Source organism: Ipomoea nil, unplaced genomic scaffold (assembly GCF_001879475.1).
Source record: "Ipomoea nil cultivar Tokyo-kokei standard unplaced genomic scaffold, Asagao_1.1 scaffold2279, whole genome shotgun sequence".
Lineage (NCBI taxonomy): Eukaryota > Viridiplantae > Streptophyta > Magnoliopsida > Solanales > Convolvulaceae > Ipomoea > Ipomoea nil.
This window is the reverse complement of record NW_017618707.1, coordinates 697,513-724,567: the sequence shown is the minus strand read 5'-3', so window position 1 is coordinate 724,567 and position 27,055 is coordinate 697,513. Positions and strand designations below refer to the sequence as shown.

The 27,055-nt window shown below is 38.1% G+C and overlaps 3 protein-coding genes and 1 long non-coding RNA gene across 4 annotated transcripts; 1 reads left to right on the top strand and 3 right to left on the bottom strand.

The window, feature by feature from the left end:
* Positions 1 to 272: 272 nt before the first annotated feature.
* LOC109150648 lies at positions 273 to 27,055 on the top strand. Its single transcript, XR_002049191.1, has 4 exons — positions 273 to 397; positions 12,168 to 12,172; positions 26,395 to 26,401; positions 27,046 to 27,055. It is a non-coding gene; the product is annotated as an uncharacterized LOC109150648 (long non-coding RNA).
* On the bottom strand, positions 5,256 to 5,893 carry LOC109150647 (17.2 kDa class II heat shock protein-like). The gene has a single exon (XM_019298632.1). It carries the CDS (start codon positions 5,855 to 5,857, stop codon positions 5,390 to 5,392), a length of 468 nt encoding a protein of 155 aa, XP_019154177.1. The 5' UTR covers positions 5,858 to 5,893; the 3' UTR covers positions 5,256 to 5,389.
* Positions 5,256 to 11,498, bottom strand: LOC109150646 (17.2 kDa class II heat shock protein-like). Its single transcript, XM_019298631.1, has 2 exons — positions 10,955 to 11,498; positions 5,256 to 5,382 (listed from the first exon to the last, which is right to left on the bottom strand). The coding sequence occupies exon 1, from the start codon at positions 11,427 to 11,429 to the stop codon at positions 10,962 to 10,964; it is 468 nt and encodes a 155-aa protein (XP_019154176.1). The 5' UTR covers positions 11,430 to 11,498; the 3' UTR covers positions 5,256 to 5,382; positions 10,955 to 10,961.
* On the bottom strand, positions 17,667 to 18,387 carry LOC109150645 (17.2 kDa class II heat shock protein-like). The gene has a single exon (XM_019298629.1). It carries the CDS (start codon positions 18,313 to 18,315, stop codon positions 17,839 to 17,841), a length of 477 nt encoding a protein of 158 aa, XP_019154174.1. The 5' UTR covers positions 18,316 to 18,387; the 3' UTR covers positions 17,667 to 17,838.

The following is a 27,055-nucleotide window of genomic DNA, read 5'->3' as shown; positions in this document are numbered from 1 at the left end:
AAAAAATATTTTACCATTTTACATATCTTGTTTCCTGAATATTAGAAAAACAGAGCTTAAATGAAACCTCAGAATTTTACAACAATCCTTAAAATCCATATTATTCAGTCCACTACATTAAAATTGAAAAAGTTGTTCATAGGGAAATAACCACAAAATACTTAAGCTCAGGCCAATTTACAATTATTTTAATTAAATTAATGCTTTTCAAAACAATCCACATTCATTAATTATTAAATTAATGATAAATCAATTAAACAATATGATAATGACCCAAAGTATCAAACTGAATAATTAAAATCTTCATCAAAAGTTTTCCAAAATAGCATTAGGTTCTGCTCAGTAAACATGAAAGTTTCTTCTCATAGACTAGTCTCTGAAGTCTGACATGTGAATTGTATTCATGATTCATCACAGCAGAAGATTGAAACATTTGCAGTAAAATATAATATACAAAAATAATAATAATAATAATAATAATAATAATAATAATAATAATTTTAGTACAAATTAAACAAAACACAGAAAGAATTGACAATGAAAGCTCTCATTTCAAAAAGTTCCGCTCATTCTAATTATCGGAATAGCTTATAGCCTTACCTCAAAGGCAAATAAACAACGAACTCAAATTCTAAATTTCAATTAAAAGCACACAAAAATAACTAAAAATAACAAAATTTAATACTTTGAAGTAATTAGGAGGAGATCAGAATAAAAAACTGATTTATCAGTCATGGTAATCAGAAACACGGACCAATCAGTATATTCATCATGTCTCCGGAGCTCAAATCCCACCAGAACTCCAAATCAGAGGCTGATTGTAGCGGCTCTAATATCAAAATGTTTAATCGCTCATTCTAATTATCGGAACAGATTATAGCCTTATACTGCCTCAAAGGCAAATAAACATTGAACTAAAATTCTAAATTTCAATTACAAGAACAAAAAAATTAACTAAAAATAACAAAATGTAATACTTTGAAGTAATTAGGAGGAGATCAGAATGAAACACTGGTTTATCAGTCATGGTAATCAGACACACGGACCAATCAGTATATTCATCATGTCTCCGGAGCTCAAATCCCATGAGAACTTTTAATTGCTCGTTCCAATTATCGAAATAGCTTTCAATTACAAGCACAAAAAAATTAACTAAAAATAACAAAATGTAATACTTTGAAGTAATTAGGAGGAGATCAGAATGAAACACTGGTTTATCAGTCATGGTAATCAGAAACACGGACCAATCAGTATATTCATCATATCTCCGGAGCTCAAATCCCATCAAAACTCCAAATCAAAGGCAGAATCATGGAATCAAAAACCAAAAATAAAAAATAAAAGACCTTGATGAAATCAAAATCATCAGAGACTTAAATACAACGAATCATGGAATCTTAGACTCATATTGTTGCAGTTTTTTTCTCATCAAATGAGATATCGATTCATCAAAAAAGCACAACAAAAAGCTGAAAACCGCATAAGAAACTAATCAAAACGTAGAGTGATTCAAAGCGTGGAACGATGCAGAATCCGTAGTAATTCGATTTCAGAAAGAGCTAGGGTCGCTGGACATCGAGGAATGGAGGAAGATGGAGCGGCGATGAAGACCTAATGTGATAATGACTTAATGACGCTGAAGGAAAATCAAGACACTATTTATAACACTATACGTTAGCGCTTAGCTTGTTGGGCTGGGTTTTTTAACCATGTATTAGACCTAAATATCAGATTGAGCTGGGCCTATAAATGGCTAATATATTGTATATCATCATTTTAAAGAAAGCATGACACGGTAATGGTGCCGTTAGTTAATTGTTATACCCTACACCATGGCGCGTGTAGCACTGTGTGTCGCGCGCTTCCCAAAACGATGTCGTTTTGGGAGGCACGGTAGGAAGTTGCTGTGATTATGTGTATTTGTTCACACAATTATGTGTATTTGTTCATACAGTTATGTACATTTTTTATACAATTATATACATTCTTTTTATACAATTATGTACATCCGAATCAGAAAATTTGTGTGTATTATGTTAAGAGTTGATGTGTATTATGTTAAAAGTTTATGTTTATTATGTATTATGTTAGATTATGTGTATTATCTTTTAAAAAGAATATGTATATTTTGTTATATAATTATGTACATTCATATATACAATTATGTGTATTCTAGTATAACATTATGTACATTTTTGAACAACGGGTTTTTTTTTTAAAGAAAAATTATTGCCATTCACTGGGGCGGGAAATTTTAAAAAAAATAAAAAAATTTAAAACGACGTCGTTTTGCATCTGGGCGCACAGTGCAACGCGCGCCGTGGTGTAGGATATAAATTGCCGCCGTTAGTGGCACCATTCTTTTCCTTTTTTTTTTTTTTAATTTCAAACCACTTTGTTATAGGAGTATATGTTCATAATTTTATCACTATATCTTCATAATTGTAAGTTCATAACGTCAGAGCTCTGTGTTCCTAATTGCATAATTGTACATTCATAATTGCATAACTGTACATTCATAATTCCGTAACTGTACATTCATAATTCAATAACTGTAAATTCATAATTTTCGAAACTCTATGTTCACAATTTTAGAGCTCTATGTTCATAATTTTATCACTATATGTTCATAATGTCAGAGCTCTGTGTTCATAATTTCATAACTTACATTCATAATTCCATAACTATACATTCATAATTGCATAACTGTACATTCATAATTTCATAACTATACATTCATAATTGCATAACTGTACATTCATAATTCCATAACTGTACATTCATAATGCCACAAACGAATAACGCAGTTAACGGCGAGATAAAATTAAATTATTATTTTTTAACTGGAAGGCCGCGTTTTCCCTTAAAATGATTTCGTTTTAGACTCATGTGTACAATGCATTGTGGACACGAGTCCACAGCATAATTTACGGAAATCACTCGATGGGCAATTTATATCGTGATTTGTGAACCTTGGATTAAAATAGCATCGTTTCGATATTTAAGTTTAATAGATAGATTATGTAGTTTTTCGTTTCTCATGTTTCAACACAAATTTTAATTTATTCTAAGTACATAATCAATACTCTTAAGATACATAATTTTATAACACGAGACACAAAAACTCACAACACAAGACACATACACATGTTATATATTTACTTATTCTCGAATCTGATTTATGTAGATAATATATGTCCTATAGGCACATAACTTCATAATACAAGACATAAATTTGTAAAATAAGACACAATATGTTATGTGCTACGCAACTACTAATCTATTTCACGTACAGAATCCATACGCTTAAGGTACAGAATTGCATAACATGAGACATAGAAACGCATTACACACATACACATATTTTATATTTACTTTAGTTCAAGTACATAATCAATATTCTTAAGGTACAAAATTGAATAACATAAGACACAAAAGCGCATAAAACAAGATACAAAAATGTATAGCACAAGACACAAACACATATTATATTTACTTTATTTCAGGTACATATCTTTCCTGTCTTAATGTATAGTGAGTGTATATGTTTGAAATTTATTCATATTTTTTTTTTGAAGTATAAAGCTGAAGTATATTAATCTTAACTATAATATAGCTATATGGTTTGGTTAGTAATTATAATAGTTGCTCACCAAACCATATGGTTATATTATAATTAAGAAACCACATGGTTATATAATAGTTAAGATTTATTTATTTACTTATTACATGGTGTATAAAAATTCAAATTAACCTTAATTCATTTTCATCTCTCTTGCCTCATCCAATCCATCCAAAAACTCACAAATAAACTTCAATTGAGTAATGAGTCAATCTTAAAAATTTAGTACATAGTATATAATATTACAAATTTTTAAGAATTTAGTAAAATACAATAGTAATTGAATTACAATTTTCAGAGTCATCGCGGATCAAAATTTTTAGACCTTCGAGATTTCTAGAGTACTATTGTTGTTTACTAAGTCCTTAAAAATTTGTAATATTAAATACTATGTACTAAAGTTCCAACCATTAATCAAATATTCGACCCGTCTCACAAATTAAAACGTGTGAAATGGTCTCATACAAGTGCTAATTAATAAGGTAATTATTACAAATCAATCACTATAATAAAGCTATATGGTTTGAGAAGTAATTAATGTTATAATTATTATTTTGGTGAGCAATTATTGTTATAATTATTGTCTCTATCTTTATTAATATAAAATAGCCACAACATCCTTTACTATTAAAAAAAAAAACAACATTTGAAAAGTAAAATAGTTATTTTTCTCTAGGATTACATTTATTGAATTAATCAATGTTATGATATTATGATTAAGGATTCCAATTCCCGATTAATAGAAAATATGAAATAATCCAATATTAATTAAAATCTCTGACTTTATAATGAAGGTCTATTTGATATTGTTTTGTTATTTATGGTGCCTCTTGAGATTACAATATTAATTAAATTTTTTATGAAAGCTTATTCGATATCTGAAACAGTGCAATTAACGCAAGCCTCTACATATAATTTTTCTCCCTCTCAAGTGTTTCAAAGAAATGACAGAAGATGAAGAAAGCAAATGGGACCGTGGGTAAATTATTGAACTTCAGAATAAAAAAAAAAATCATTTGAGCCATAAATATATAAATGTATATATCATATGGTCTTTTAATATTTTGCTGGATTTCTAAACTTAGGACTTTTAAAAGAAAAAAAAATACATTTGAATTATCTCCCAAAAAAGTGAGCTTAGACTTATAGAATGACATTTGGATTTATGGAACGACATGTGCATAAAGAATATATTATATAATCATATAAAAAATATGTTCAATTAAAGTTTAAATTTACTCATACAAAATTTAAAATTTGTTTTTTTAAATTTAATTATCTTAGTTATTATTCGTATTGTGAAAATTATAATATAGATTAAGTACAATTAAAAATAAATCATATAAATTTTATCTATAATTTATTTAAATATATAGATAATTAGAGATTATAAGATATTATATTAACCATATAAAATTTTAATTTTAATTTTATATTCTATAAAAATAATAAATACTTGACTAATGAAAACTTAAAAATATTATTATATTAAACAATTTAAAATATTTTTATTTTTTTTTATATTTATAATAACATAATTTTTCACCCTGCATGACGAATGAATTACCAGTTACATATTAAAACAGTAGCGACAGGTATTCAAAATCCAAGAAAGAAAATGTAGTTTTATAACAACAAATTGTTATTCAGAAACTCCTTCAACATAAATTCTGCATCATATTACCTCACACAAAACAAAAAGTAATGCTCCCATCCCTACAAAATGATTATTAATCACGCAAGAAAAACAGAGCACTCATGTTCATCTCAAGCAATTTTGACCTCAATGGTCCTTGGCTTCTTCGGCTCCGGCGGCGGCAGCTTCTCCACCGTCACCGTCAACACCCCATCCTGGCAAACCGCCGTGATCTTCTCCGTATTCGCATTTTCCGGCAGCACAAACTTCCTCATTAACTTCCCCACCCTCCTCTCCATCCTCACATACTTCGCCCCCTCCTTCTCCTCCGCCTCACGCTTCCGCTCCCCGCTAATACTCAACACGTTGTCGCCGTCGATCTGCACCTTGATGTCGCCGGACTTCAGCCCCGGCATGTCTATGATGAACACGTACGAGTTCGGGTACTCCTTCACGTCCGCCGGGGTCGCTGCCATGGCCTTGGCGTCCAGCATAAACGTCTGCGAAGGCCCGCTGCTGTTGGATGACTTGTCGTCGCCGGCGAAGTCCATGATGTGGTGGAAGAGCGGGTGATCGAAACCCATCAACCTCAAATCCATTTCTTCGACAGTCTTTTGTGGGTTTTCGCTAATCGAAAATAGAATGTTTGCTGATGTGATCGAGAAACGCTGACGAGATTGGCGTTTATGTAGGAAGAAGCAGAAGTCTCTGGAGGAAAGAAAATAAGTTTCTAGCAGGTTCTGGGTTGAACAAAAAGCTTCGACCCGGTTCAGTTTGAAAATAATTCCAGAAGGTGCTAGAAAAGAGGTTATCTTTAGCCCAGCATATTACACTAGTATAAATTGATACATCATCCAATTAATTCAAACTTCGATATTCAAATTCTAACTAAAAATAATTAATCAGAAACACGGACCAATCAAAGGCGGATTGTAGCGGCTCTCATTCCAAAAAGTTTAATCGCTCATTCTAATTATCGGAATAGCTTATAGCCTTATACTGCCTCAAAGGCAAATAAACATCGAACTCAAATTCCAAACTTCAATTAAAAGCACCAAAAAAAAAAGGTAATACTTTGAAGTAATTAAGAGGAGATCAGAATAAAACACTGGTTTATCAGTCATGTTAATCAGAAACATGGACCAATCAGTAAATCATCATGTCTCCGGAGCTCAAATCAAAAGCAGAATCAAAACGAAAAATAAGAAATAAAAGACCTTGATGAAATCAAAATCATCAGAGACTTAAATACAACGAATCATGAAATCTTAGACTCATATTGTTGCAGTTTTTTTTCTCATCAAATGAGATATCGATTCATCAAAAAAGCACAACAAAAAGCTGAAAACCGCATAAGAAACTAATCAAAACATAGAGTGATTCAAAGCGTGGAACGATGTACAATCCGTAGTAATTCGATTTCAGAAAGAGCTAGGGTGGCTTCGAGGAATGGAACGGCGATGAAGACCTAATGTGATAATGACTTAATGATGCTGAAGGGAAACCAAGACCTTATTTATAACACTAGAAGTTGGGTTGTTTAGTTCATGGAATAGGCATGGAATTAGGGGTGTACAAATTTCGGTTAACCGACCGAACCAACAAAGTTTGATTAATCGTTTTTTAATCGAAATTTTTCGGTTCAATTAATGGTTAAAACAATTTTAAAATTTTGGTTAACGGTTAATTCGGTTCGAAGGTCGGTTAACCGAATTAACCAAACGATTAACCGAAATTTTTAATATATATATATATATATATATATATATATATATATATATATATATATAAGTATAATAATAAAAATATAAATACTAATTTGAATTTATGGATGTTTGGAGTTTATAATTCATGTTTTTGTTATGAATTTATTATAATATGTATTTTATTTTAATTGAATTTATTATTTTAGGTGTTATTTTTAGAATTTTAAATTTTAGCGTTAAGAAGTTCGGTTAATCGGTTAACCGACTGATTAATCGAAAAAAATTTCGATTCGGTGAATTCGGTAGAGCAAACTTCAGTTTGGTTAACGGTAAAAAAAAATCGATTAATTCGGTTCGGTTAAAATAGTTCGGTTAACCGAACGATTAACCGATTGAACACCCCTACCTGGAATGGCATAGTATTCCCAGTAATAGGCATATTCCTCCATTTGGTAACCACTTGTATTCCCAGGAACATTGTTCCCTGGAATGACATATTCCCCTTGCAAGGGGAATAGAGATTCCCAAGGGCCCCCTGGTATTAGGCTATTCCTGAGTTCTCAGGAATAGCCTAAAGTTTCTATTTCCTATTTTACCCCCCAATTAAATTTATTTCCTATTTCACTACCATCGCCCCATCGACGCCGTAGCCGCCACCGCCGCCACCACCACTCGAGCAGTACCACCGCCACCGCCCACCACCGCCACAACCGCCGCCGCCAGCACCACCGCCGCCGCCAACGCCACTACCACTGCCACCACCACCACCATCACATATTTTTATAAGGGTATTTATGTCTTTTAAAATATATTTCATTTCTATTCCTTAAATCAACCAAACACTGTAATATAATTCCTAAAATATATTATTTCTGCGAACCAAACAATAGAATACAATTCCTATTCTATTCATTGCCTATTCCATTCCTTATGAAATAGCATTTCTATTACCTCAAAATTCATTCCATGAACTAAACGTGTTGTAGAACTTAGCGCATAGCTTGTTGGGCTGGGTTTTTGAACAATGTATTATGCCTAACAATGTAATATAAATAATGGTATGCAGATTCAATCGTTATGCCATGGAACCGAATAAATTATTGTGTGGACCATGGTTCACACAATGTTATGTACACCATAATAAAAAATACATTTTTAATATACTAAATGTACATTATTTTTGTATTGAATGTACATTATACAATATAATGTACACTCAAAACAAAAATAATGTACATCCCCTAAATACAATGTACATTATTTTTGTACTGAATGTACATTATTTTACAATAAACAAAATATGATTCACACAACTTGTGTGGACCATGGTCTACACAATAATGATTGATGGAACCGTGTTCACCATCCATGGTGAACACGGTCCCAACGGTAACGACACTGTTATCTTTTTTTTTTCTCTCTCTCTCTCTCTCTTAATTAACAGCGCGATTTTTCTTCTACATTTTCACATTTCGCGGTTTCATTTCCTCTTCGCGCAAGCTTCTTCAGCACTCATAAATTATGAATGTGCAGGCATATATTTATGAATGTGCAGTTATGAAATTATGAATATTCTTTTATGAGATTATGAATTTTCTGTTATGAAATTATGAATTTTCTGTTATGAGATTATGAATTTTCTGTTATGAGATTATGAATTTTCTGTTATGAGATTATGAATTTACAAAAAATTCTTAATTACATAACTGTAAATTCATAATCTCATAACAAAAAATTCATAATTTAATAAATATAAATTCATAATCTCATAACAGAAAGTTCATAATCTCTGTTATGAGATTATGAATTTTCTGTTATGAGATTATGAATTTACAGAAAATTCATAATTACACACTGTAAATTCATAATCTCTTAACAGAAAATTCATAATTTAATAAATGTAAATTCATAATCTGAACATAAAATGCAAAATGCCGTTAACAGCACATTAACTATTTTTTTTTCTTTTCCCGTAAAAACGACGCCGTTTGCACCCGTGTTCACCATTCATTGTGAACACGTTTTCAGGGCATAATTTGCAATATAAGATTGAGATGGGCCTATAAATGGCTAAAATATTAAGCTTGTTTAGCAAGGTTAGCGGATTGTATTAGCGGTTATATTGGGTTTGATCTACGATTTGTAAAAAAAATATTTGATAAAATTATATGTTTAGATTAGCGGTTAACATGTATGATGACTAAAAAAGTATAATAATAATAATAACAAAAAAATGTGGGATTCAGAAAAACAAAAAAAAAAAAAAAAAAAAAATAGAGGCGTTGAGCTCCCTTATAAAAGGAGGCTCAACTCACCTTCAGTTTTTTCCTCTTGTCCATCCCATATTGGATGTGCAAGAGAAGCGAAGCATGAGGCTTCTTTATTAAAGAGCCTAGGGCTTCTTAATAACATTGTTTAATTTTTGTTTTTGTTTTTTATAAAATGTAGGGTGTTTTGGCCTAAAACGTCAACCTAAAGTGCTGCTTTTTAGCTAGGATTTTAGCAGTTTGGAGCAAACCACTACTCTAAATCATTGAGTTATCAAATGTTTTTTTTAATATTTTTTTTTTACTTTACATTTTGTCGGTCAAACGTCAAAATGACGAATTCACCAAAATTTTGACCGATATGTCAATTACCAAACATGACCATTGTATATCATCATTTTACATAGGATCACTGGCTACCTGCAAAGTATACTATAGACCATCGTCTACAATTTATGTAGATCATTGATATATATGGGTTTCTGTGCAGTTAGCCTTTTTAGGTGCGGTTGTGAGGTTGCTAAGGTGTATGGTTTTCCTTCTTAAGGTGCGTGATTTTCGTTCTTAACGTGCGTAATTTGTGTGCTTAAAGTGCGTTAGTGTTGGAACTTAAGGTGCATCAACCTAAAGCTTAAGGTGCGTGATTTTTTTTCTTAAAGTGCGTGATTTGTATGCTTAAGGTGCATCAGTTATTGAAACTTAAGGTGCGCCATTTTAAAACCTTAAGTACGTGATTTGTGTGCTTAAGGTGCGTGATTTGTGTACTTAAGGTGCGTCGTCCTAAAATTTTAGGTGCGTGTGATTTGTGTTCTTAATTTGATTTGTTTGTGTGCTTAAGATACGTGATTTTTGTATTTAAAGTGCGTCAACTGCACAACCATACGAGAAGTCATCCCCACATATAAACCCTTTCATATATACTAGTGTATTTAAAGTTTTTTTTTTTTTTTTTTTTTTTTTTTTTGAAACCACTTGTGTATTTTAAGTTAATTTTTAATATATAATTCATTTTAAGTAATAAATTAAAAATAAACACAATACATAAAAAATAATAAGCTTTCAAAATATAAACTTTTATCCTAACTCCCTTATTTTAATGAAATTATAATCTCATGTCATCCTTTAGTATTTTAATTTCATGATTTACTCCCTTATTTTAATGAAATTATAATCTCATGTCATCCTTTACTATTTTAATTTCATGATTTTTAAGGTGAAAAATGATAATTTTGAAATAAATTATCTCACTTTAAATTATAGTGTGTCTCACTTTAAATTATAGTCTATTTTTTTTTTCTACTATTCTCAACAAGGTCAACCTCAAAAAGTATATTTTTTCTCAAATATCTATTTACTAACAAGTTCATTGGCGTACTTGACGGTGCACTTTCTTCTCTTTAAGAGATGTCTAGAATTTGAATTCTCTCTTATAAAAGAAAATCAATTTTAGGATTGCTCATGGTAGGAGCTAAAAACAGCAAATTGTATATCATGTATAGGTTTTTGGACTTTAGAAATCAATCTCATATAATTTGTAGATGTTGTCATTACATTTTAAAACAGTTGCCAAAGGTATTCAAAATCCAAGAAAGAAAATGTAGATTTATAACAAATTGTTATACAGAAACTCCTTCAACATACATTCTGCATTATATTACCTCACACAAAACAAAAGTAAAGCTCCCATCCCTACAAAATCATTATTGAAAAACAGAGCACTCATGTTCATCTCAAGCAATTTTGACCTCAATGGTCCTTGGCTTCTTCGGCTCCGGCGGCGGCAGCTTCTCCACCGTCACCGTCAACACCCCATCCTGGCAAACCGCCGTGATCTTCTCCGTATTCGCATTTTCCGGCAGCACAAACTTCCTCATTAACTTCCCCACCCTCCTCTCCATCCTCACATACTTCGCCCCCTCCTTCTCCTCCGCCTCACGCTTCCGCTCCCCGCTAATACTCAACACGTTGTCGCCGTCGATCTGCACCTTGATGTCGCCGGACTTCAGCCCCGGCATGTCTATGATGAACACGTACGAGTTCGGGTACTCCTTCACGTCCGCCGGGGTCGCTGCCATGGCCTTGGCGTCCAGCATAAACGTCTGCGAAGGCCCGCTGCTGTTGGATGACTTGTCGTCGCCGGCGAAGTCCATGATGTGGTGGAAGAGCGGGTGATCGAAACCCATCAACCTCAAATCCATTTCTTCGACAGTGTTTTGTGGATTTTCTCGAATTGAAATTAGAATGTTTGCTGATGTGATCGAGAAACGCCGACGAGATTGGCGTTTATGTAGGAAGAAAGCAGAAGTCTCTGGAGGAAAAGAAATAAGTTTCTAGCAGGTTCTGGGTTGGACAAAAAGCTTCGACCCGGTTCAGTTTGAAAATAATTCCAGAAGGTGCTAGAAAAGAGGTTATCTTTAGCCCAGCATATTACACTAGTTGAGATAAATTTATACATTATTCAATTAATTCAAACCTCCATATTCAAATTCTAACTAAAAATAATTAATATATTTATACTATAATATAATAATAATAATTACAATAAAATTATTATTTATTCTCATAAAAAATATTTTATTTTGTAATAAATTTATTAAAATTTTATTTACAAATTTAATTTATAAAACACTAAAAGTGCATTTATATATAAACACCGTGTAGATTTTGTTTGGCGTCACTTATAAAACAAAAAATAGCCATAAGTAGTTGTAGCTATATATGTTGTCTTATATGGGCTTTCCGTGAGCAAGATACGATGGCTGAGATTTAATATTAGTGTTTTTATTATTTAGGGGCGAGGGTATTTTGTTAATTTTGTATGGTAATTGTTAGGCATTATGCAACATGTATTAGGAGGTTATAACCGGTGATTTAGGTATTGCCTTCTATTCTTTTTCCGTCATTTTCCGTTTGTAGTTGTCGTCGCTGATTGTGAGTTTTCGTTATTGTGTCATGTCAGTTTTTTTTCTCTTTTTTGTTTGTTTGTTTGTTTGTTTGTTTGTTCATTGGAGTATGGTTTTGATTAAGTTGGTTGATGAATATGTGTCTTTAAGATTTGAGTGTGTTGGTTTTGTTGTGGTGGTGTTGTCTATGTAATTTGACAATCGTTACCAAAGCGAAGTTATGCGTTTGTAGGTTTTTCTTCTTTTTTTTTTTTTTTTTTTTCATTGCTGGGGATAGTGACGGGAGGTTTTCCATTGTAGGTCATTGGGCCGTGCATTGGTACGTTTGGTTGGGTGCATTATAGAATGTTAAGATGTGCATTGTTTGGAGGGTGTTGGTTGTGCATCGCGTGGTCGATTTTGTGGGGTTTACAAGTTAGAGTTTAGGGGTTTAATGTTTAGGGTTTAAGGGTGCACTTACAAAATGTTGCACCTACACTTTTGTGCACTGCTAAAGGTACAGTTATGCATTATTAGAGGTAAATATGTGAATTTTTTTGGGTAGTGTTATGCATGGTGGGTTAGTATAGCTAATGTTAAGCTCCTCTCTTCTTCTTAGACAACAAAAGGGATGAAAAATTACGGGAGGGAGGTAGAAGAAAATGAATGGTTACTGTAGTATTATGGAAGACCCGTATGGAGACATAGCAACAAATGTGTAGATTTGACATAAATGAGACAAAAATGTGTTGATTCAAAACCCTAGACAAAAATGTGTAAAGTACTAATGTCATTACCTTTTTTTCAAAACCCTATTTGAGAGAAAATTTCAATTTTGGTCACACGACTATAGGGGCCTTGTTAATTTCAGCACCTAACTTTCAAAAGTATCAATTTAGTACCTTGAGTATGTAATTTTTCTCAATTTTGGTCACTCCGGCCAAATTACCGGTCAAATTTGACCGGAAAAATTTAATCCAACTTTTAGGCACAAATCTGAGGGGCAAAATAGTCTTTTCTTGATCTGCTCCTAATTGACGGACCGCCTTCTTTGATCCGGTTCAATCCAGCCAAGCCGGCCACCGTTCACCCCCACGTCCAATGAACGCCGGCAAACACCGGAAGTCAACCACTGATCGCAACAGTAAATTAATACACGAAACCACCCAGGCAGGCAATATCCAAGTCGGTGGAGAGAATTCAATTCACTCGTCCATGGGAGTCGCAAGTGCTCTGGCTATCGGGGAGGGAAAACTATCGTCTTCAATTCTTCGCAGACCTTCAGCTCCAATTCCCGACGCCGGCGAGCATTCCTCCGGCGATCCAGTTCGGTGGTTGTCTCCCCCTCGGCGAGGCGACCACGTCGATGGGTGGTAACCCATCGGACCCCTCCAGACTGCCCCGATTGATCAGAATAAACAAGGAGATGCATTGCCGATTCCAGAAAATAGCGAATCTGCGACTCTCACATGCCCTTTTGCAGATACAGTGTGTGGCATGCATCTTCAATTGCAAATCAACCATGCGACTCTCACATGCTCTTTTGCAGATACAGTGTGTGGCATGCATCTTCAATTGCAAATTAACCATTGCAAATCAATCCAAGGGAGTCGTGTAGCTGAAACGGATCAAAGAAGGCAGTTAGGTCAATTAGGAGCAGATCAGAAAAAGACTATTTTGCCCCTCAGATTTATGCCTAAAAGTTGGATTAAATTTTTCCGGTCAAATTTGGCCGGAATGATCAAAATTGAGAAAAATTATATACTCAAGGTATTAAATTGACACTTTTGAAAGTTAGGTGCTGAAATTAACAAGGCCCCTATAGTCGTGTGATTAAAATTGAAATTTTTTCCCCTATTTGAAAAGAAGGTAATTGGACTACCTTCTTCTACTTTTTTTGCTTTGGCCGAAAAATGCCACAAACTTTTCACATTCTTTTTTTAAAAGTTTTTTTTTACTATTTTGCCCTTGCTTCTTTTTATAATTCCAAATGTATCATTTATTTGTTTTGTATGTAATTTTTTATTTTGTTAAATACTTATATTTAAAGTTTGTATTATTAAATATAAATTATAACATATTAAATATCTCATTGAGACGATCGAAAAAAGACTAATATTGAATATAAATTATACCATATTCCCGCCGTCAAAATTGTTTTGTTTTCGATTAATTATTGGTTACTCTGTATTAGTTTTAATTGATAAATTTGCGGTCAAAATTTTTTCGTAATTTGATAAACTAATTATGAACGTTCAAAATTTCTTCGATGAATTGATTTTAAATGGGTTATGAAAGCTAAATTGGTGGTGAGCATTCTTATCGAAAAAAGACGAAATCGATAACCGATATCAAATGGATCGATTTTTTTTTTTTTTTTTTTTGTTTTCGATCAATTATCGTTACTCCGTATTAGTTTTAATTGATAAATTTGCGGTAAAAAATAAATAAATAAAATTACCAAAAAAATTGTTAAAAATAAATAAATAAATAAATAAGCCTTCTTCCGAAAGAAAGCTTCTGTCCCCTGCCGGCCGGGACAACCCTGTAAAGCAAAGAGACTTCGACTTGGCAATGAACAATATACAAGAGTTGTTTCCAGATGCATATCTGTACTAAATAATTTGATTTCTCAATTATTAGTTCGAATTTAATTAGTTTAATATAATTTAGTTCAAACTCAATTAGTTTAATATAAAATATAACTTGTGATATAAATAATAATTTTTATTAACATTAATTAATTTTTTTATAACATTAATTATTTTTTAAAAAAATGAATTTCACAATATTTTTGAAAATTGTGTTGTATTTTCTAATATCAATATTATGTATTTTAATTTTTATTATGTTCTAGTTATATGTGATGTATTTGAAATTTTAATTAATATATATTCAATATTAGTCTTGTTTCGATCGTCCCAATGAGATATTTAAAATGGTATAATTTATATTTAATAATATAAATTTTAAATATAATTATTTAACAAAATTAAAAAAATTACATATAATTGAGGTGAGAGAAGAAGGTATTCTTAATACCTTCTTCTCTTTCTTTTAAGCTTGTAAGCTTTTCTACTTTTTTTTATTTTGTTTTTTTTTTATTTTTATTTTTGTTAAAGAAGGTAACCTAATTACCTTCTTCTCCTAAACCCTAATAAGAAGAAGGTAATCAGATTAGTACTTTACATATTTTAGTCCACCTTTTTTTCTACCTATTTTTGTCTCTTCCTTGTCAAATCTGCACAAAAAAATCAACAACCCACCAGTATGGCACTTCTTCTAGTTTGGAAGAAAGATGAAGCGTCTTCTTCCAACTTGTATGTAATATCCTTTTCTACTTGACAACTTTCTTTAAATTATATAGATTAATTTTGAGTATATCACGATATAGAACATGTGCATGCGGCAGGATTTATCTTGAGTAGGGGCGAAGAAGCAAAGGGAAAATAAACTTAAAAAAATGTTCAAATACGAGATTCAAATAATAAGATTGTTAAAATATAAAATACATTATAAATTACAATATAAGATTTATGATGAACTACTGAATATTAACATAAGCAACTAAATGGTACTGCTTGCCCGTGATAAACAGTAAAGCATTATAAAACTTTAAAGCAATATTCCTTGTTAGTGGTCAAAAGAATTTGGAGGAAAAAGAAACAAATGCCAATCATCTCTAATCTCTTCATGTACTAGAAAGTGGAAATCAATTAACTTCAATTCAGTGTCTTTCAAGTTCTTTAGAAATCACATTGCCAAAAAGCTTGGTAATAAATTAAAACTCCAACAATGGGCTACCATATTTACCTCGATTGCCACTGATAATTTCAACTTTCATGGCACCCAAAGAAAATGCAGAATCAGTAGTTTTAATTTGCAGATGCAGCAAACAATAAATCCACATATACAAGAAGTATAAGGTCTATGAACCATAGAATTCCTTCTAACAACCCAACATTCATTTTTTCAAAGATTTAATTTCATTCTATATAAAGAACAAATCTTTCAATATAAAATCAGCAGCATTAGGATTTAGAGCAGTCCAGTCCAGCAGCATAAACTAAACCAACAGTCCAACAACCATTCAACAAACAATTCAAATATTCAACCTTAGACAATTCTAACACATCCAAAACATCAACAACACATCATAGACAAGTAATAAATCACTTCATAACTCAAACACTTCAAAAATCTAGCATTTCTACTCATTTCTACCTATGAAACAAGGCTTCACAGAGCCAAAACTTAAAATGGGAGTCCATGGGGTTATACCTTTGTTGTTTCCTCTTCTTTCTCTTGTGTGGTTACCTTTCCTTCCTCAGATGTTACCTTCCTTCACCACCTATTTCCTCAAACAAACATAGATACATACTAGACTTAAGACAGCCTTAGAGATTGAAGGCAAGAAGATGAAAATCTTAACAAAAAGATGAATGGATGAGATGAGAGCTTAGAAAAATGTTTACTATGTTGTTTTCTCTTCTTTTACAAAGCTCAAAGGAATGGAGGGGCAAAGAGATGGATCAGATGAAAGTAAGGGATGTTGAATATATGGGTACAAAATCCTAGGAGAAATGACAATGATTGGTTGAAGGTGGGATGGTAATTTGACTTGCTCAATAAATACCAGACAAAGATTTTTGGTAGAAAGTTTATGGCTCACCTTGCATCATGGATCATAGTCTAAAAGGTGATTTTAAATAGTTTGGGGGTCAAAATATAATTTTTCTAAAAATACATTCTAGACAACCACTTAGTTTAGGTTTCTCAGGTTTCTCCCGATTTCACTCAGATTAACTTTCGGATAAAAAACTAAGTACACAATGTGCTCGAAGATTTAGAATTTTAGATATAAAATAAGTCCCGGCGTTGAATTTATTTAAAAGTAGTTCAAAATAATTTATTCAAACACTAATTTTATCACAATTTTTTTTTATAGAGTGAAAATGACTATTTTAAAATTTCTTAAAAATCGAATTTATAAAATAAAATTTTGAGTTATTGCAGTTCGGCTCTGAGTAGACAACTCCTAAAAGGAGTTTATGTTGTAGTTCTTATGTACATTTTCATCTTTTGCCCTAACTCAACTTAGACTTGTATACCCATAATCATTAGTTTAAATTAAAGCATCTAGAAGTTGTTCGAGTCCCTATTTTTATCTTATTGAGTCCAACTTTTGTAACCAATTCCTTTGTAAATATACAATTCATTGATTGAGTGATCAACACTCCATGTTGTTATGTAGAGTTCTTATAATTTCTTAAATAATCGAGCAACTCTTTCACACTTCATGTTATTATGTAGAGTTCTTATAATTGTTTTTATAATTTCATAAATAATAAGTAACTCTTCACGCACTCATCTTGTACCTACACAAAAAATTACGCCGTTAGTGGGAATTGGCAAATTAGCAACTTTATGTGATTGTATTGATTCTAATATCAAGCTCTAGAAAAAAATATAGAAGATTAACTGATTAAGTACTTGTGCAACTTGATCGGATATTGTGATACAACAAAGAAAAACAAGATTTGAGCATGAGAGTTAAACTTGTGCATTCATTTTGTGTCACACGGTCTTAAACATTACATAGTAAATGATAATTTGAAATTAAAACCAACAGAAACTCCTTCCAACATACATACTGAGTCATCACATTTGAAGAGAAATTATATTATTCATAACGCAAAGGAAACAGAGCAGTCATATGCTAATCTCAAGCAATTTTGACCTCAATGGTCCTTGGCTTCTTCGGCTCCGGCGGCGGCAGCTTCTCCACCGTCACCGTCAACACCCCATCCTGGCAAACCGCCGTGATCTTCTCCTTATTTGCATTTTCCGGCAGCACAAACTTCCTCATTAACTTCCCCACCCTCCTTTCCATCCTCACATACTTCGCCCCCTCCTTCTCCTCCGCCTCACGCTTCCGCTCCCCGCTAATACTCAACACGTTTTCGTCGGCGATCTGAACCTTGATGTCGCCGGACTTCAGCCCCGGCATGTCTATGATGAAGACGTACGAGTTTGGGTACTCCTTCACGTCCGCCGGGGTGGCTGCCATTGCCTTGGCGTCGAGCATAAACGTCCGAGAAGGCGCGCTGCTGTTGGATGACTTGTCGTCGCCGGCGTAGTCCACGATGTGGTGGAGCGGGTGGAAAAGCGGGTGATCGAAACCCATCAACCTCAAATCCATTTCTTCAACAGTGTGTTTTGTGGAATTTCGCTAATTGAAATTAAAAATGTTTTCTGACGTGATGAAGAAACGCCGACGAGATTGGGATTTATGTAGGAAGAAGAAGAAGTTTCGAGCAGGTTCTGGGATCGACAAAAATGCTAGCTTGGACCGGGTTCAGTTTCTAAACAAGTCTAGAATGTGCTAGAACACAACTTAAAAAAAAGAAGAAGAGAAACACAACTTTTTATTAGTTGCAATTTAAATAGAAATCTGCGACTTTGTTCAAATTATATGATTTCGCTATATAATGACTTCATGAAATTGAGTCTCAATAAAAACGTTGTTGACTCTTTATATTTTAAAAAATTAAAAAAATATATAAATAAATACTACAATGTAATAGAATTAGTAATATTCAATAAAAAAAAATACCAATATATACACAATGCAAATGTACTGATTATTGAATATCTTCATCCCTATAAATAATTATAATAATTTATGTACTAATACTTACAGGGATTCCATTTCTTACTCCAATGACTGCAATGACTGTTACTACTTATAGATAAATTAGTTGTTACTAATGAGGTAAATATAATACGTATTTATGAAGAAATATTTTTAATAAAAAAATATAATAGCTTTAAATTAAAATATAATATTTATAAATTGAAGAGTTATTTATAAGAAAAAATATAATACGTATTAATCAAGATAAATTGATTGGTTATTACTTATGAGGAAAAATATAATATTAATCATTGATCAATTGATTGTTATTTATAAGAGAAAGTGTAATAATTTTTCCTCCCATTTTATCTGTCTTACTTTCATTTTTAGTTTGTCTCAAAATGTTGTCATTTAAAAATAAATAAATAAATAAATAAACATCACCATCATTCTACTTTTCTGAATTTACCTTTATGAGTTTTGCATTCTTTGTTGCTTTTATTTCCAAAAGTGAGGAGCGTAATTGTAAAACACATAGCATTTACTTTTTATTTTAGCAAAAACATAGCATTTAGTTTAGTTTCTTAAAAGTGTGCAAAAATCAAATCTGACAACCAATTCGGGACAGAGGGAGTACTTATAAAGAAAAAATGTGATTGTTTAATTTGAGGTACAATGTAATACTTTTAAATTAAAATGCACTCTATAATAATTAGGGATTGTAGAATTACTCAGTAAAAAAGTGTAATAGTTATAAAATACAATGCTTTCAAAGAATTTAAGCTGCCTTACATATAAATATATGTAAGACGGACTCATGGAAGATTTTGCTTCTTGAAAATATCTCGCAAGAAATTGATCAAGATTTTTAAAATTGTATATTGATAGGGAATATCCCGACCGCCATAGCTCTACCACGACCGAGGTGCCTTCGTCTTTGTCTTTTTGTCTTTGCAGGTAGCAGGTCAGGCTCTTTGTGAAGAACCCGGTCGGGGTCTGACCGGGAGTTGCCCGAGCAGTAGTGTTAACTACCGAGCGGTAGCCCTATGGCGAGAGAGCTGACAAAGGACATGTGACAGCTCTTTATGACGACAGATAGGGCACCCGGGAGGATGACACGTGGTGGCTACGTGGAGAACATGCCGAACGGCCGAATTCTTGTCCCCGGCACAGCGGCTATAAATACCCACAGTAGCTACAGTGTAGAGGACTTTTGGACGATCGATAGGTTGTTACTAGAGAATCCCGACCGCAGTCAGTTGGCACTCAGAGCAACCAAGTAGATTGTACTTAGGGCCTTTACCGTGATCAATAAAGTCTTTTACTTGCTTTAATTGGTCTCGGGTTTATTTTTTATTGCTTACGTAGAATTAGTAGTATCATTTTGGCGCCGTCTGTGGGGACCCGTGCGAGAAAGCAACGTCTTGACGAGCACCCGGTCTCTTTGCAATCATGTATCCGTGGGCTCACAACAACTTCGCCGACGACCAGGCGGACGCAGCGAGTTCATCTGGGCACCATGCCACCCAACAGCAAGGTCAGACGGTGGAATTGAATCTCAATCTCTCACCACCGCATCCGTCTAACACATACCCGGTTGCCCAACAACCGGTGAACTACATTCAACCGGGGTACCCAACACCCGGTCAGCCATACCAGCAACAGCCGGTGATGTATCCCGGCCAATATCCATACCCGGTCCCACCTCCGCAGTACGGGTATTGGCCTGGCCAACCGATGTATTATACTCCCCCGGTTGGGTATCCACCATATACGCCTGCTTACACGGCTCCAGCCGCCGCCCCTCCAGTACAACCGACCGCACAGGTAGAGCCGCAGCGTCAGTCCGCTTCCCGGGCTCGACGCTCGGCTCGTTCGCGGTTGGGGTCGGGGGGTGCTGATGCGATGGAGGCAGCAGAGCAGGCCCAGCAAGCGGCCGAGGTTCCCGTCCACGCGGAGGACCCCGAAGAAACTGCCCGAGCGGCAGCTTTTGATCGTCTTCGACCGGAGATGCGTCAGCATTTGGGACCCCAAGACCTGAACCGCCAGCAAGAAGACGTACAGATGCAGGAGGCCAGCCAGGAGGCTTCATCAGGGTATAGCGGGTCGAGATCTCATCGACGGCGACGCGCTCGGGATATAGCCCAAGCCGCTCAAGCCGCCGAGCTCAACGAGACCCGAGGATTACTCTATAACCTCCAGGCGGAATTTGCGCAATTCAGAAACGCGCACCCTGCAGCACCCCCGGTCGAACAACCGACCCTACACCAGACGCCTTTCACAGCGGCGGTGATGGCTCAGCCTTACCCGCTTGATTTAAAGGTCTCTGGAGAGAAGAGTTATGATGGCCGGACAGACCCTGAGGCTTACGTTAACGACTTCTACAGCAATATGACGCTGAAGGGTGTGTCAGACGCCGTAATGTGCAGGGCTTTCTATTCCATGCTTACCGGTCGGGCGGCGGAATGGTTCCGAACTTTGCAGCCGGGTTCGATCGACAGGTTTGACACCCTGGGGATCAAGTTCGTGAGGAAGTTTATTACTTCCAAGGTGGTGAGGAAGTCCTATATGTATCTGGAGAAGGCCAAGCAACTTGAAGGCGAAAGTTTGACCGACTTCCTCATCAAGTGGAAGGCGGCGGTCGGGGAGGTCGAGCCCATGGATGATGCGACCGCCACCCACATGCTACACATCTCTCTCCGGGCGGGGTATTTATATCAAGATTTTATTTTACATCCCCCAGCTACTTATGAGGAGGCCCTTCGAAGGGTCACGGATTATGCCAATGCTGGCGAGGCGAACGCCGTGAAGCGTTCGCAGGAGGTCGGGTCCTCGTCCCGTAAACCGGCCGGCCGGGCGGAACACCGATCGGGCGATGACCATCCCCGATCCTGCACCAGGCCTGGCGAGTTTACGGCCTTGAACCGATCTGCAGCGGAGGCCATGCAGTATGCCCAGTCTTGCAATCTCATCAAGCTTCACCATCCCGATCGAGATGGTCCTGACAAGAGTAAGCATTGCGCTTACCATCGATGTGCTGGGCATGACACTGAAGAATGTACCCACTTGCGCCAACTATTGGAGGATTTGCTCAATCTTGGGAAGTTGGACAAGTGTGTGGGGAGGAGAGAAGACCCCAAGAGGAATACCGATCGGAGAGATCAGCGGCGCTCTCACCACCGCTCCGATCGGTCAAGTCAGGACCGAAGAGACGATCGAAGAGATGATCGTCGCGATGACCGACGGGACCCTGACCCTCCATCTAGCAGCCGACCAGCAGGAAAGCCGACCATCCACGTCATTTTTGGTGGATTGGAAGACGCTTCCCGACCGCGGAGTAATTGCCCGGTCGCCATAGTGGATTCCCGGGAGACCGGGAAGAGGCAAAAGATGGAACCCATAACCTTCACCCTGGAAGATCAACCCAACAGCGGTGACCACGGCTTGGAGGCGCTCGTGGTCACAATTGATGTGAAAGGGACGGATGTCCAGAGGGTTATGGTCGACACTGGCAGCAGTGTGAACGTCCTTTATTTGGACGTGTTTGAAAAGCTTGGACTAGACAGGAAGGAGCTGACTCCGGTCGGTGTACCACTGTCTGGCTTTACCGGGGCTCTTATTTACCCCGAGGGAAAGATAACGCTCCCGGTCGAGATCGGCACGGCCCCAAAGTCGATCAAGTCGGAGCTAGAATTCGTTGTGGTCAACCTCCACTGTGTCCACAACATTATCATGGGCCGACCCGCCATTATGAAGATTGGTGGGATAATTTCAATGCCCCACCTGTGCATGAAATTCCCCACCCCCAATGGGGTCGGTGTAGTCCGTGGCGATGTCCAATCCGCCCGGAAGTGTTACACCCGAGCGGTTAACAGACGCGATTCCGGTTCGTCTTCCCGGGTGAACACCATAGCCAAAGAGGAGGCTAAAGATCGGAAGGAACAGCCTGAGCCTTCCGAGGAGATAGAAGAAGTTCCCCTATCCGAGGACCGACCGGATAGGAAGATTAAGATTGGCCGGGCCCTTACCCCCCAGCTCCGAGCAGAAATTTTAGCCATACTCCGGGAGTATGCCGATATCTTCGCCTGAGGGCCCGAAGACATGCCCGGGATCGACCGATCAGTAATTTGCCACAAGCTAGCCGTTGATCCCGCAGCAAAGCCGGTCGTGCAAAAAACCCGGCACCTTTCTTCCGATCGCCGCGAGTTTGTTAGAGAGGAAGTTAAGAAGATGGCGGCGATCGAGTACATCCGACCAGTGATCTATCCCGAGTGGGTGGCTAATATATTTCTTGTTCCTAAGCCCCCAGCGTAGAGGATGTGCATTGATTTTACCGACCTCAATAAGGCCTGTCCGCTCGACCCGTATCCTCTGCCGAGTATTCACCAGATGGTCGACGAGACGGCCGAGGCCGAGTTAATGAGTTTCATGGATGCATTCAAGGGTTATCATCAAATCATGATGCACCATGAAGATGAGAGCAAGACAGCCTCCGTGACCCCGGACGGGCTGTATTGCTACCGAGTGATGCCGTTCGGCCTTCGTAACGCAGGAGCGACCTATCAGAGAATGGTCAATATGCTCTTTGCCGATTTGCTGGGCCGAACGATGGAAGCTTATATTAATGACATGTTGGTCAAGAGTTGGGACCGATCCGACCACACTCGGGATCTCCGGGAGTGCTTCCAAATCATGAGGAAGTACCAGTTGCGGCTGAACCCGACCAAGTGTACATTTGCGGTTCAGACCGGAAAATTCCTCGGCTATATGATGACTAAGAGAGGAATTGAGCCCAACCCGGCCAAAGTGAAAGCGATTCTAGACATGCAACCACCTTCTACCGTTCGGGAAGTCCAGCAATTGACCGGTCGGTTAGCAGCCCTCAGCCGATTCCTCTCCAAGTTAGCCGAGCGCGCTTTACCTTTCTTCAAGGTATTGCGGAAGGTTAATGGATTCGTCTGGGACGAAGAATGCCGAGCAGCTTTTGATGAGCTGAAGGAATATCTCATGTCACCAATCGTGCTCTCAAAGCCCGAGCTCGGAGAAGAGCTAGACGTATACCTCGCCGTTTCCGATCGTGCAGTAAGCGCAGTATTGTGCCGAACCGATCCGGAAGGGGTCCAGCGACCGGTGTTCTATGTAAGCCACGCGCTACATGGTCCTGAGCTCCGGTACTCCCGGTTAGAGAAAGTCGTCTACGCATTATACATTGCCGCGAAGAAGTTGGCACCCTATTTCCAGGGTCGAGCAATTCGCGTGTTGACCGATCAGCCGATCGGCCCAGTCCTCCGAACCGCCTCATCATCCGGTCGCCTAGTCAAGTGGGCGTTGATGCTGACCTAGTACGCGATCGAATACCGACCGAGACCAGCCATCAAGGGTCAAGCTTTGGCTGATTTCTTGGTCGAGTGCACCGCCCGGGATACCCGACCCCCCGAGGTTGCGGATCTCGAGGCTGAGTGGTGGTCGTTGACTACTGACGGGTCAAGTAGCAAGAAAGGGGCAGGAGGAGGAGTGGTGGTCACGAGCCCGGAGGGATTCAAAGTCTATTTTGCTCTCATGTATCAGTTCCATCCGACCAATAATGAAGCTGAGTACGAAGCCTTTGTTAATGGCTTACAGTGCGCTCGGGACTTGGGGGCTGAATACATCCGAGCTCAAACAGATTCTGCGCTCGTGGTCGGGCAGGTTCTCGGAGATTATGAAGTCAATGGAGAGCGTCTACAGCTATACCGAGACCTAGCCATGGAGAAGCTTGCTCAATTCCGGGGGCATGCCGTCCGGCACATACCCCGACTGGATAATGCCGACGCGGACATCTTGTCTAAGTTGGCTCAAGACGCCCCGGAACATATGTCGAAGATAGCACGAATTTTGGTGATCCCGAGACATAGCATCCATCGTCTACCGGTCAATCCGATCCAACCGGTGGAAGATAATTGGATCACCGATTTAAAGGAGTACCTCGAGCACGGTCGACTCCCAGACGACCCACAGCGTGCTCAGAAGGCCAAGCTTAGAGCCCCAAGGTTCCAAGTCTTGGACAGTCGTCTCTACAGGCGATCGTACGGAGGACCTCTTATGCGTTGCTTGACCGCATTTGAGGCTGATCTGGTCATGAAGGAATTGCATTCGGGAATTTGTTCTTCACATCAAGGAGGCCGATCGTTAGCCCGTCGTATCATGCTGATCGGGTACTATTGGCCGTCCCTCCAGCTAGACTGTGAGAAGTTACCTCGGGAATGTGAGACGTGCCAACTGTTTGCCCGGATGCCTGGACGACCGGCAACTTTTTATCAGCCGGTTACGACTGCAATTCCCTTCGCTAGGTGGGGGGTAGACATCTTGGGCCCCTTCCCTCAGCTCTCCGGTCGGAGAAAGTTTGTGATTGTCGCCATTGATTACTTTTCTAAATGGATCGAAGCTGAGCCTTTAGCCACGATCACTTCTCAGCAGTGTGCTCGGTTCTTTTGGCGCAATGTGATTTCCCGCTTTGGTGTGCCCGTGCATCTCATTAGCGACAACGGCCGCCAATTTGTGAGCCAATATTTTCAAAATTTCTTGGCCACGATCGGGACGACCCACGTCCGGTCGTCGGTGGCTTACCCGCAGGGAAACGGACAAGTGGAAAACGTTAACCGGACGATTTTGGAAGGTCTAAAGAAGAAGCTACACTCGGCTGGTCGTAGTTGGGCCGATGAGTTGCCATACGTGTTGTGGACTTATCGGACGACCCCGAGGGAAGCTACTTTGGAGACCCCTTTCGCCCTGGTTTATGGAGCAGAAGCCCGACTCCCGATCGAGGCTTGGATTCTGACCGATCGAGAAAGAATTTACAATGCGGAGGAGAACGAACATGCGATGGTCGTGGATCTCGACGGGGTCGAGAAAAAAAGAGAGCTAGCCGCTCGGCGTATGGCTGAGTACCAGAAACGGGTCAAGAGTTCGAAGGATGTTCGGGTCAACCCTCGTTATTTTCAGGTGGGAGATTACGTTCTACGACGAAGGGAGGCCAGTCAACCTTTGGAAGGCGGAAAGCTAGCTCAAAACTGGGAAGGGCCGTACATCATCAGCGCTATCATACGACCGGGTACATACCGACTGGAGACGACAACCGGTCGGATAATCGAGGGGACTTGGAATTCCGAGCACCTCGTTATGTTTAGGAACTAGCCTATTTTTTGTAATCTTTGGACGAAGTGGGGGTTCGACCTGCGAGTTGGTCCCGGTCGTCATTTGTAATTAAAGATGTTATTGTAAATATTTGTTAACCGCCTGTGAGCGGAAATGTTTAATGTATATATGATCGGTGATTGCTCGACCGTTTGCATACGGCGGCCCGGTCAGTTATTTTTTATACCTTTTGGTGCATGCAGATCAAGTTACATCAACCGAAGCGAGTTATCGACCGGTCAAATACACTCCTCTTCGGCGGACATTCGGGTCACGCCATTTGATCGGGGAAGCCAGGAGCATACAGCATGATTCCCCGATCTAATCAACTTCTTTCCACTATTGCACTCACTCGTGCCTCGAGAGCACAATAGTGTGGGGGCTGGGATAAGGAAGTGTCCGTAGGCCCATCGCTCGGGAAAAACTCGACCGTGGGGGCTTACCCATTTTCAAAATTTCGTCAAGGCCTAGAGATCGGGTAAACCTGATCGGGTTTGCCAATATGACGTTGACATAAGTCCGTTGTTCGGAGATATCCCGAACGTGGAGGCTTACCTATTCTCAAAATTTCGACAAGGCCTCAGGATCGGATAAATTCGGTCGGGTAGGCCAATGAGACGTCGAAATATTGGATGTGCGACCGGGCCATAAGGCCACAAGGTCGGATATCGAGTGAGTGGTGCACGACCGGGCTAAATGGCCGAGAGGTCGAGCACTTACGATCGGTATATGCGCGTTGAAGATAAAAACGTAAAGCAAAAAACGAAAGGCACAACTTAGACACAAAAGGGTTTGTTATTTAATCAAAACGTGCCCGGTACAACTCGGGACCGGGCTCCCGATTAAGTGTTTACAAAAGGAAAAAATAAAACCAGCAGAACTCATTTCTTCACGGCTTCAGCTGCGGCCGGGTCGGCAGGCTTCTCAACAGCAGTTTCGCTCGGGCCGACGATCTCGATCTCGGGATCATAGGGGTCCAGGCCGGGGTCGGAGACTTCAGTCGGGAGGGTGGTCAAGTCTAGCTCGAGGTCTTCGCCCTCGAGCGCCTCTCGCATATTGGCCTCCGTCCTCTCCCTCATGTCCCTCTGACCGCTGTTGTAGGCCCAGTGGCCGAAGGACCAGAAGAGCTCGT

Bases quoted from the DNA above. Each gene is read 5' to 3' on its own strand.
- LOC109150647 (XM_019298632.1), bottom strand. From the start codon at position 5,857: ATGGATTTGAGGTTGATGGGTTTCGATCACCCGCTCTTCCACCACATC.
- LOC109150646 (XM_019298631.1), bottom strand. From the start codon at position 11,429: ATGGATTTGAGGTTGATGGGTTTCGATCACCCGCTCTTCCACCACATC.
- LOC109150645 (XM_019298629.1), bottom strand. From the start codon at position 18,315: ATGGATTTGAGGTTGATGGGTTTCGATCACCCGCTTTTCCACCCGCTC.